The sequence below is a fragment of the Medicago truncatula genome, chromosome 6, assembly GCF_003473485.1.
Source record: "Medicago truncatula cultivar Jemalong A17 chromosome 6, MtrunA17r5.0-ANR, whole genome shotgun sequence".
Classification (NCBI taxonomy): domain Eukaryota; kingdom Viridiplantae; phylum Streptophyta; class Magnoliopsida; order Fabales; family Fabaceae; genus Medicago; species Medicago truncatula.
The window spans coordinates 12737774-12750018 of record NC_053047.1 but is presented as its reverse complement, the minus strand read 5'-3'; the positions used below and the strand labels follow the sequence as shown (position 1 = coordinate 12750018).

General features: G+C 33.9%; 1 protein-coding gene across 2 annotated transcripts; it reads left to right on the top strand.

Annotated features, from left to right (window-relative positions):
• Positions 1-1773: 1773 nt before the first annotated feature.
• Positions 1774-12245, top strand: LOC25496080 (squalene monooxygenase SE1). Of its 2 annotated transcripts, XM_013596351.2 has the most exons (8): positions 1774-2208; positions 2282-2393; positions 2650-2824; positions 3434-3602; positions 6780-7001; positions 10404-10679; positions 11065-11343; positions 11892-12245. In XM_013596351.2, exons 1-8 carry the CDS (start codon positions 1963-1965, stop codon positions 11994-11996), a joined length of 1584 nt encoding a protein of 527 aa, XP_013451805.1. In that variant the 5' UTR covers positions 1774-1962; the 3' UTR covers positions 11997-12245. The 2 variants fall into 2 exon arrangements, with proteins under 2 accessions (XP_013451805.1, XP_039691012.1); XM_039835078.1 differs by lacking the exon at positions 6780-7001.

Here is a 12245-nt window from a genome sequence, read left to right as displayed (position 1 = left end):
ACAATAAAAAAATACATGCTATCATTATTTTAAAAGTAACAATATTTTAAAAAGGACAGAATATCAAGATAATAAATAAGGAATTATCTTCTAATCCCATCATGATAATTTTTAACCCAGCCTATACTCAGATTAGAAATTACAAAGGAAAGACAGAATAGGATAGGAAAATGGTTTATTTTATCCCATCCCTTTGGTGCATCAAACATGAGATTTAAGCAGGATATGATTAATGTATCATATTCTGTCTCCCTATCCTGACCATCAAACGCACCCTTAGTCTATTGATTTCCTAAAGTTTCCTCTTTTGTTCTCTTTAGGTGTGTCGTTTTCCACTCTTAAAATGCTCGAATGCTTAGAAACAGATTTTAAGACATTCTTCAATAATTCTCCATCTTGCCCTAAACCATCTTCAAGAGTAAACCGATCAAGCCTTAGCCCCACTTAAACCTTGATCTAGACACCGACCCCCCACTTACATCCAACTACCCTTGGGAGTCCCATTAACTTCCATTTCTAATCTTTATCCTTGCATCCAACTACATTATGTATTCCCACGATTTTTTACCTTTACCTCCTCAACACTCGGAGTTCCTTCCATATATTTTCATCATAACCTCTTTAGTCGTCAGAATAATCAATTTCCGTCCTCCTAAAGATCCTTTTTTCCAATTACAGGCCAAGGTAAACATAATCTCACCCTTTATCTCTACACACCTTTGTTGAATCAACGCTAGCTGCTTGCATATTTACCTTGCACAACTCGAAAACATTATTTCTAGTGAATTTCTCAATATCCCACTTGTTACTGATGGTGCTTGCTTAATTTTTCGTTCTGATTTTTCCACGGTGGGTGTCAATTGTAGTACATCAGATAAAACTCACACCAATACTTTGACGTGTGGAGCAAAACTAACAACAACCAAAACCAAAGGGATCCTACAAGAACAGACAATGAAACAAGATAATTGAGAAAAAGAAGAACACGACGATATTTTTCACAAAGATAATTGAGAAAAATAAGAACAAACAAGAACACGAGGATTCATCATATGGAGAATCTTAATCATGTATTTTTTTTCTTACATATTCAATTGCTTATGTTTAGTTAGCATGAGTAGCTAGTTTCCTAGGTTAGGTCATGTAGATGTCCTTCTCTGTAGCTATTTGAACCATGTAATCGAGCATATCGCATATTCTATTACGAGGTTGGTGCTTGATCTAACTTCAGTCGTTCAATTTGTAATAGCTTATCACATATTCTATTACTGCCTTTGTGAAAAGAGTTTTAACGTCAATTCAAACCTTCAATGGTTATAGACTCATCTAAGACATTAGGGGATTGTGAGTTAAAAAGTGGATTAAGTGCCATAACATTGGATTAACTATTTTGTTAAAACTTCATGAAACTAAGTAGGCAATTGTAGACACTGGACCCAATTACCAAGCAGTGAAAGCAAGTGAGTCTAACATGACATGATCGATGTTTTATCTATTTTATTTCGTTAAGTGAGTCAACAATTTTTTAAGAAGATAAATTAGCTCATCCAAATTGACACTGGAAGAATCGAACCTAAGACCTTGAGGAGCAGCATGCTCCAAGATCCTAAGCCAACACCATCAGGTCAACCCAAGTGGGTTGTTAAGTACATCAACCATTACCAAGTGCAACTCCCGAGTTACACATCCTAATCATAATTGTAATCGTTAAAGTCGGAATTTCAAAATTGTTGTCGATACAAACTTTTATAAATAGTATGACGACAATCTTATATAGTTGCTAAACCAACCATCAAACAACATTCTCCATTACTTTTTTGAATATACAAACGTGTTTACCATTATAAAAAGAAAGGAGACTTGATTTATAACCTCACAAGTATATTGATCACACATAAACAGGAACACAGAACTTCCAAGAATTATCTTAGTAATCAATCCACTTTAAATAATATTTTGGAGATGGATTATCAATATATTCTTGGAGGAGAGATTCTTGCTTGTAGCTTGGCATTTGTGTTTGCTCTATACATTGTTGTTGAAAAGAAGAAAGCCAAAGAAATAGATTCAAGCTCAACATATCTGAAAACTAATGGTCCAAAAAATGGAACATGCAGCAGCTTATTTCAACAGGCTGCTGGAGGTACTGATATCATCATTGTAGGTGCTGGTGTTGCTGGTTCTGCTCTTGCTTACACACTTGGAAAGGTAGAATATAATGAGACCATTAATTCATTTCATTCCTCTTGCATTGTTCTTGCATTGTTCTTGTTTGTTACAGGATGGACGACGAGTGCATGTCATTGAAAGAGATCTGAATGAGCCTGATAGGATTGTAGGAGAATTGCTACAACCTGGGGGGTATCTAAAGTTGCTTGAGTTGGGTCTTGAGGGTAAGCAATCCTAGTTTTAACTTATTCTTGGAGAATTCTTAGGTTAGGTCATGTAGATTATTACGAAGATTGTTCAGTCTCCTTTTCCTTTATTGGCACTCCTTGTGCTAGAAAAAACCGGTGGTTAATTCAATATAATCTATTTTAGTTTCTTCAGAAGAAAAAAAAAATTATTGCTTTAAAAAATTTATCCCTTAACTCTGCCTTTAAATTCATAAGGCCCTAATTAGCATAACCATGTTTTAAATTATTGCAGATTGTGTAGATGAAATTGATGCTCAGAGAGTGTTTGGTTATGCACTTTATAAGGATGGAAAAAATATCAAGCTCTCTTATCCCTTAGAAAATTTTAATGCTGATGTTTCTGGAAGAAGTTTTCACAATGGTCGTTTCATACAGAAAATGCGAGAGAAGGCTTCACTTCTTCCAAAGTACAAATTTTTATAACTTTTCATTCAGTTAAAAAAAACAAAAATTCAAAGAAAGTCCATATTAAAATGAAACATGTTGAATTATACTTCAAATTTAAAAAAAATTAATGCTTTTTTGCAGCCATTTTTAAAACAATATAAAAAATTCTTGCACAAAAATTTATAATATTTAACCATACATGTAAAAAAAATCATTCAAAAATTTGAGTCAACTTAACATGTGGACTTAATCAGTTTATAGAATAATTATTTAGGGGTCAACATAACATCATGAACTTAATCAATCTATGAATAAATTATTTAGGGACTAAAAGTTAAGAGAGTTTGTTCACAAAAAACTCTAAAACAAATGTTGAATTTTTTTTTATTTTTCTCTTAAATGAAGTGGTAAGCCATTAAAATTAAACTCACACACAACTATGAGGTCTCGGGTTCAAACCCTGGTCACGACATCCGGTCTTGCAATCTCGGTATTTGTCAGTTGAGCTAGGACTTCTAGACGGATAAAAAAACATTTTAACCATTTCTTTTTAATTTCTTTTTAAATATGTGATATTTAACATGGGGCAGTTAATAAGTCTTATGATCTCTTGATATAATTTTTTGTAGTGTAAAATTAGAACAAGGAACTGTCACATCTTTAGTTGAAATAAATGGAAGCATCATAGGGGTGAATTACAAAAACAAGAGTGGACAAGAGTTCAATGAAAAGGCTCCTCTCACTATTGTATGTGATGGATGTTTTTCAAACTTGAGGAGTTCTCTTTGCAAACCTAAGGTAATCGAGTTTTTATTTTATGGCACTTCATTCGTTTAATATTTGTGAGTGTTTCAACCATATATCACTTTTATTCTTTTTCTTTTTATTTAAGGGTGTAGTTGGAAAAAAAATCGATTACATCTTTGATTTTTAGAATAAGCATTGTATGAAATTAAAATAAAACACAAATTCTAGAAAAATAAAATAAAATACTAAATAAAATAATTGAGGTCAGTTCTCATGAGTTTAACTCAATTGATAGAGACTTTACATATTATATACGGGGGTCAAAGTTTGAACCTGAGACACACATTTATTCACCTTTAAGAGATAAATATCTAGCCACTAAGACTACACCCAAAAAAAAATATAATTAAAGTTAATAGATAATTAGTTAGCATACGATTCAATGCTTTATTATAACTGTGTTTAGTCAATACTTGTTAGACTATTTTCTATCTTAATGTAGGTGTATTTTGATAGAGCTACATAAGATATAATTTCACCTTAAAAAAAAACATCAAATATAATTTCTTTAGAATATTTTTTTTAAAAAGCTAAAATGAAATATAATAACCAAAACTTAGTCTCTCAAGCATAAGGTGTGTTAGAGAAAAACTAAGGTAGAAGAAATGTTTGTTACATCAAATTAACAATGGAAAAAGAAAAAAAAAAGTGATATAACCATAATGCAGGCACATTTAAAGTACATAAGCTAAAATCAATTAAGTGTTAACTCTTAAATATAAAAGGGGATTAAGCCACCACATGTGATAATTAAAAGCAAAATTATGATGATTTGCTTTCAACCACTAGAAGGATTGGAGCTTAACTTTATCTAAAAGTTGAATGATTGAATTCCTCTTTTGTTGAAAAACTCTAGCATTCTTGTCACGCCAAATAATCCAAACGCAAGAAAGCCAAATTAAGTAAAAAGCAGGACAAATGTTTTTTGAGAAGCCACCTAACGATCGGAAAAGAAGCAAGTGATCCTTTACTCGAGCTGGTGTAGCCAAAACCACTCCAATCCAATTATAAATTTCATACTAAATTTGTCCAAAATAATCACAGGTCAAAAACATATGATCATATTCCTCTTGTGAGCCGCAACCTCCTGAGCAAAAAAACATATTTGGTTGAATGACCTTTCGCCTGATTAAGTTATCGGTTGTTCGAAGGAGGTTTTGCAAAAGACGCCATGCAAAGATGTTGACTTTTAAAGGAACCTCCTAGTGCCAAATAAGAGTATTATGATCACTATTTGAAGGTTGGTCCCTTGATGTCAAAAAGTTGTAGACGCTAGTAATGTTGTATTTTGAAGAGGTATGAAGTCACTACACCATTTGTTGTCTCTGGCAACACTTTTTTAGGAGAAGTGGAAAAATTATCCCCTAAAAGTCTCTAAGGCAACGATTTGTGAGTGTTGCAAAAAATATTTTCGCAACCCCTAATAAACGTCCCCTAAAATACTTTTGGGGACGATTTTGGAGCGTTACACTATTATTTCTTTGGTAACAACCATTAATTGTCCCTTAGATACTTTTGGGGTCGATTTTGGAACGTTACACTATTATTACTTTGGTAACAACCATTAATTGTCCCTTAGATACTTTTGGGGTCGATTTTGGAACGTTACACTATTATTATTTTTTTGTGACAATTGGTAATAAAATCCAAATGTCATTCATATCAGCCTGCAAAACAATTGGTAATAAAATAACACAACATTCCCTCCCCAGTTCTTCCACCCAAGCCATCAACCTCTTACACCATTTCCAAGCCTCTCCTCCCTCTCCCATCCTAACGAAAACATGTCTTCCACAGTTGCTAATTTGTTATCAGAAAGATAAAAAAAGGCGACTGAATCTATCCTTCATAATTCCTCCCTCTAACCAAGAATCCCACCAAAATAAAGTTCTCATTTCATCCACCACCTCACGTCGTATATGATTTGTAAACCAACTACCAACCCCCTCTCAATCACCTCTCTGAACGCTAAGCAAATTATTCCACCACACTGAAGCTAATCTCCCCCCATTGCCTAGAGATCCACCCTCTACACCATAATGTGTTGCTAAAACTCTATACCACAGACAACCTTTTTCCTCTCTCAACCTCCAACACCATTTGTCAAGTAAAGACAAGTTAAACTCCCTAACCCTCCTGACCCCCATACCTCCATCATCCTTTTTGAGACAAATAGTGTCCCAATTAATCCAAATTATTTAATTTCCTTACTCCCCCCCACCTAAAAAAAAAAGAGTTAAAAATAGATTCAAGGGAAGTAACGATACATGTAGGAGCCTTGAAGAAGGAAATAAAGTAGACTGTGAGAGAGGAAAGAACAGACTTTAGAAGAACTAAACGACCACCCAAAGATAAATTGCGACTCTTCCACCCAAACAGTATAGAATTTACCCTCTCAACCTAAGGTTTCCAGAAATTCAGTTTCCGGGAGTCACTACCAATAGGAAGACCTAGGTACATGAACGGAACATGACCAATCTTGCAATCAGAACCATAGAAGCCTCATTTAACCAGGAGTCGGGCACATTAATACCAACAAGCATGATTTTATGAAAATTGTCCTTAAGGCATGAAGTCACCTCAAAAAGCAGGAGTAAAGCCTTTAAAGATCGAATATTTGTCCAGCTTTTGTTTCCAACCAGCAAAGTATCATCAGGGAATTGCAAGTGGAAAATACAATCAGTATCAGTTCGTCCCACCTGGTAGCCGGAGAAAAGACCAACATTGACAAGACCATTCATCATCTAAATTAATAGGGGAGAGGGAGAGAGGGAGAGAGAGAGAGAGAGAGAGAGAGAGAGAGAATGAGAGCTAGAGCGAGAGACTGAAGCCTAGGTTTAACCTAAGGCCACTGCACTGGGTTCCTTCGTCGGCGGTGAGGTATTATGGGAGGGGAGGAGATCATGTCTTTAGAATATTACAAGAATTTCTATAAAAAAATAAAAATAAAAAAAATAAATAAATAAAACTTAGAATTTTTTAACATAACATGAATTAACACATTTCTTTGACCCATATATATATATATTTAACCCATTTCTTTTATATCTTAACATATTATTTATATCGCTATCGAACCCGGCTATGTTCGTATCACATGTAATACTAATTATATTTTGTCTATAGATTGAATTTTGCGTAACAAATTCTCATAATTTATTTCTGTAGGTTGAAGTACCTTCGTATTTTGTTGGTTTAGTCTTGGAAAATTGCAATCTTCCATATGCAAACCATGGACATGTTATCTTGGGTGATCCATCACCTCTTTTGTTTTACCCCATAAGTAGTACTGAGATTCGTTGTTTTGTTGATGTACCTGCTGGTAAAAGATTACCTTCACTTGTCAATGGTGAAATGACCCATTATTTGAAAACTATGGTAGCTCCCCAGGTATACCAATTAATGTATCTTTGATTTATCTTCATACATTTTTTTTAACGGCGGCGAAACAAAGTTTGAGGGGTTATCAAATTAAAACTGAGCCAACATATAACTTTGCTCCACAACTTGAGAACAATTTGACAATGCAAAAATAGATGGTTAGAAGTTTATTTTGTGGTCGCAAAGAATATGCAAATTACTGATGATTCTTGCTCGATTAGATTATAAATCGCAAGATTGCTTCTAGTTGGAATATGCTGCCGAAAAAGTTTCCATAAAAACGCCACCACTTTTTAAGGAGTCGGAATTTTCCATAAAAAAACTAATAACTTTCTTCTCTATTTTGGTCTAATTGTCATCCTCTATCATAAATTCTTCCGATAAACCATACATTGATTTAACTAAAAAACACTCCAGACTCTTATGGTTTCCACACACACTTGCCTCCTCTTGCGACTCCCTCCAATCCACAATCACTTCCGTTAATGTTTCTCTTTTCTCCTCCTCCAAAACAAACATATCATTATCCAATCAAGCCTCCAATTCCAAGTAAAAACAACCCCTCCCCCGTCTCACTAATATTACTCTTTGGATGGATAACGAGTAAAGACGTGGAAACCAGACTTTAACAGGGGAATCCCCAACACAAACATCCTTCCAAAACCTTGTGTTTCCTCCATTCCCCACCCTTCTCTCAAATTCGCTATTAAAACAATTTTCCCTCACCAACACCTTTAACGACACAATATCTTTCCACCACCTTGAAGAATTGTGTGACAAGACACATTACTGTTGTCCATAAACTTAGTAATATCGTTTTCATACTTTCCAACGAGAACCACCTTCCAAAGCATATCACCTCAATTGAATTAATCTTCATCTCCATTTTAACAAAAGGCTCATATTAACTATTCAGATGTCTCTCACCCCAAGATCTCCCTCCGCCTTTGGATTATAAATCGTCCTACACTTCACCAAACTAAATTTCCTCCCTTCCATTACACCACCCTAAAGAAAATTTCATTAGATACACATTATCTACAAAAGTCTCATATTCACTACTCGGATGTATCTCACCCCCAAGACCTCCCTTCGCCATAGGATTATAAATCTTCCTCAACTTCACCAAACTAATTTCCTTCCTCCCATCACACGACACCGAAGAATTTTTTTTTTATTTGCATTATCTTTCTCCACACCCATCATGCCCCACGCCAAAACCTCTAAACAAATTATGATTCACCGCATTCCACATCAACCCACTAAAGAATTGTTTTCATCAACGGAAAGCCTTATCAAAATAACCCCATCCGACTTTGGAAGCTCCCACACACTTGCCTCAACATGCCTCTCGAAATAGAAACCACCACCGCCCCCTTAATTTTTGTTGGCAACTAAACCCACTCACTTTCCAATTTAATTGCATGTATCACTTCTTCTTTTCTCATTCTAACCTTCACATAACTATGTAATAACTTTGAATTTGCATCCCCATCTTAAAAATATTTTGATCTTTATCTTTGTACCAAACTTGTGTGTTTACTTTTTTGAAGTTTCCAAAAGTCTCCAAAATTTTCCTTTCTAAACTCCACTTCCAGTAAAGACAATCCCCCGACCTCCCCTTTAATATCCAATTCTGCTATCTCCTATCCCGCCATACACCACCTTATTGCAAACATTAAGTGTATTTTTAACACCCTTGAGTTTTTCTTTCAAAACCATTTGGATGGTACCACGTAAATCTACACCCCCAACATATAAACATCCTCCAATGCCACCTCGTCCAAAATATTATTGAATAAATTTATCTCTAAATTTGTCCTACGAATGCTCCTCACGTTTACCCCTCTTATCTCATCCCTTCCACACACCTAATTAAAATCTCTAAGATCAACCACTCTCCTTCCCTTACAACCCTTCTAGCCTCCACTATACTTCCCACAATCTTCTCTTCCCTTTATAAGTCACATTTAGCATAAATTTTTAAAACAAAACATTTTTTTACCATGGATATCCTAATCTAGACACACCCCCAAATCGAGCTTCGAGTTCGACTTGTTCCAAATAGAAATAATTCCACCGATAATACCGACATAAGGAATAAACGTCCAATCACAATCATCACTTCTCTATATATTATAACATATATGATTTGAAATCACCTTAATTTTTGTTTCTTGAATTGTCAAGAAATCCACCTTTTGTTATTTACCAACTCCATGATTATATTTTGCTTTGCTTGACCCGCCAAACCTTTTATATTAAAGGTTTCACAATCATTGATCACACATAACCCTCTCCCTAGCAACAGTATCATTACCATCACAATTTTAATTTCCGCAATTTTACCAATAGTCTGATTATCCGTCATTGTTTGTGATATCCATGCCACCTTTTACAAACAAAAAAGATGAGTTGCTTCATACTCCTTTAAATTTGATCCTTGTACAACCAACACAGGTAAATATGGGTCCTCATCCTCCTTATCCTCCAAAATCCTTCAAAGACCAGATGTCGGTGTCAACGTTGCTGCCAGTAAAATTACATACAAACGAATGCCACTCAATCTTCCTTCAGTCTCCCACCCTTTTGGAACATTTGAGTTTGCCAAAACACAGAGAACGTTCATCGTTCCAAAAGTCAAATAATTTAATTTACCTCCGATCCCTAAAATATTATTCGTCTATCCCACAAATGATTGAAATAATTTTTTTAGCAAAAGAAAATATATAAAATAAAAAGGAAGTACAAAAGTTGAGGGGGCGTGAACCTGACCCAGCAACCACATAATCAACCCTTAAAGGGTATTACAATTGTGATTAAACAAAAGTGGTATAAAAAAAACAAATGAAACAGTGAGGCCGTGGTTCAAATTATTGAAATATTTTTAATTAAATTACCCTAATCAATAAATTACACCATACGTTTTGAACTGTATGTGCGGTGAAGAGGCAATGTGATCTAAAAGAATTAAAAAAAAAAAGGTTTTTATGTATTTATAGAACTGGATCACGGGTACAAATCAGGTCAATTGAAAAATTGGGTCAAAATTATAAAAATAAAAAAATGGACAAAATCCTGTAAAATCCTTCAATTTTGCATGTGTTTCACGATTTTATTCGATTTTGATGCTATTTTTCTAGGATTTTATCTGTTTTGGGATTTTGCAATGGATTTAAATCCATGAAAGTGAATAAAGTCGCAAAATACTGAATTTTAAGATTTAAATCATGATTTTAACAACAATGCTTAGACTACCATGATTCTAATGATCTACACCTATTGGTCTTTTACCTCATCTTGCTTTATAAACTCTTAGTCTAACTTTTTATCTGATGTGGGATTTATATTTTCAATAAATTTATGTTTAATATTTCTTTTACTAAAAGATGGAACTAACTTTATGTTCAGATTCCTCCAGAGTTGTATAATTCTTTTATCGCAGCTGTTGACAAAAGAAACATAAGAGTCATGCCCAATAGAAGTATGCCTGCCACACCATATGTCACTCCTGGGGCTTTAATGATGGGAGATGCCTTCAATATGCGTCATCCTTTAACAGGAGGAGGAATGACTGTGGCTTTGTCTGACATTGTTTTGCTAAGAAATTTACTTAAACCTCTACATAACCTAAGTGATGTTTCTACTCTTTGCAAATACCTTGAGCCATTCTACACCCTACGCAAGGTAAGTATCTTGCAAATATAAAAGTTAGGGTTTTGCTAACGAGTGCCTTAACAATATTTTTTAAAAATTCTTAATTAAGAAAATGTTTATAGGAAAAATTAAAATGTTCAATTTCCAATGTATTTGAATACATCAATTTTGATTAAAATTTATTATTTAAAGGTTGTTCAAGAGTGTCCTAAAGACACTCGTTATTGTGTATTTTTCGCTCTTCAAATATTGCTATTGTAGGATTTTTCGTCCCTCACTCTTTTTTTTTCCTACTATTTATTATTTTCGTACTAAAAATATTGTAAGCTTCCATGGATCATTTGGAAGGTTTATATGAAACAATTTTGTCGTATATTATTGCAAAACTCACTTCTTTACTTGATTTAATTTTCAGCCATTGTCATCAACAGTAAACACATTAGCTGGTTTATTGCATACAGTAATTTGTGTATCTCCAGATCCAGCTAGAAAGGAAATGCGTGAAGCATGTTTCGATTATTTAAGCCTTGGAGGTGATTTCTCAGATGGACCAATAGCTCTACTCGCAGGGCTAAATTCTCGTCCATTGAGTTTGCTTTACCATTTCATTGGTGTTGCTACATATGGTCTAGTTCGTCTAATGATGCCATTTCCTTCTCCAAAAAGAATTTGGCTTGGAGCTCGATTCATTTTTGTGAGTACTTTTCATTTCCTTTTAGCTTAAACATATAAAATCAATATTTTAGAAAAAAATTTAAAATGCAGATCGTGTTGAGATACGCTTCTAATTTGTGATAAAACTCACGTGATTCAAGAAAACAAAGTGAAAAGAAGAGAAGAGAGAAAACAAAAATAAGTGAGAAGAGAATGAAAAATGGAAATTCAATGTGAAAATTTTATTCTCTTGTGGAATGTGATCAACAATGAGTCACACACACCTTACAATTGTATTCTAGTGTTCTCCTTATATAAACAATGCAAAGCTTTAATTAACCATGGTTACTTGACTAACAAGTAAATCCTATGATCAAGTTAGTTATAACTAACACCGTCTTATCTGCATACCACAATTACGTCTAAGTTAGTAAACTTACATATATATATATATATATATATATATATATATATATATATATATATATATATATATATATATATATATATATTCTTGCTTTAATTTTATTGATATTGACATGGTGAAGCAAAATTTTAGTGTAAATATTTTTTTTTATGATATTGCAGGTTGCATTGGGTATCATTTTCCCCATTATCAAGGCTGAAGGAATAAGGCAAATGTTTTTCCCAGCAACTGTGCCAATGTGTTACAGAATGCCTCATATCCATTAGCATATTCAAGAACAAGCATGGGGAATATTTAAAACATTTCCCACTTTTTATCCACTAATAAATGCAAATGCAATCGCAAATTTAACTATTGTATACCGCAACAGATTTTCTTTTAGTTCGGAAATTGTTTGTGTATGCTTTTAGTATAATTTGATTGATTTGATTTCAGTTTCTTATTGGGTTGATGTCTTGATGTGGGACTTGAACCACGAGTGGTAGCCTTACACGGTTGGACACTTTGAACATCAT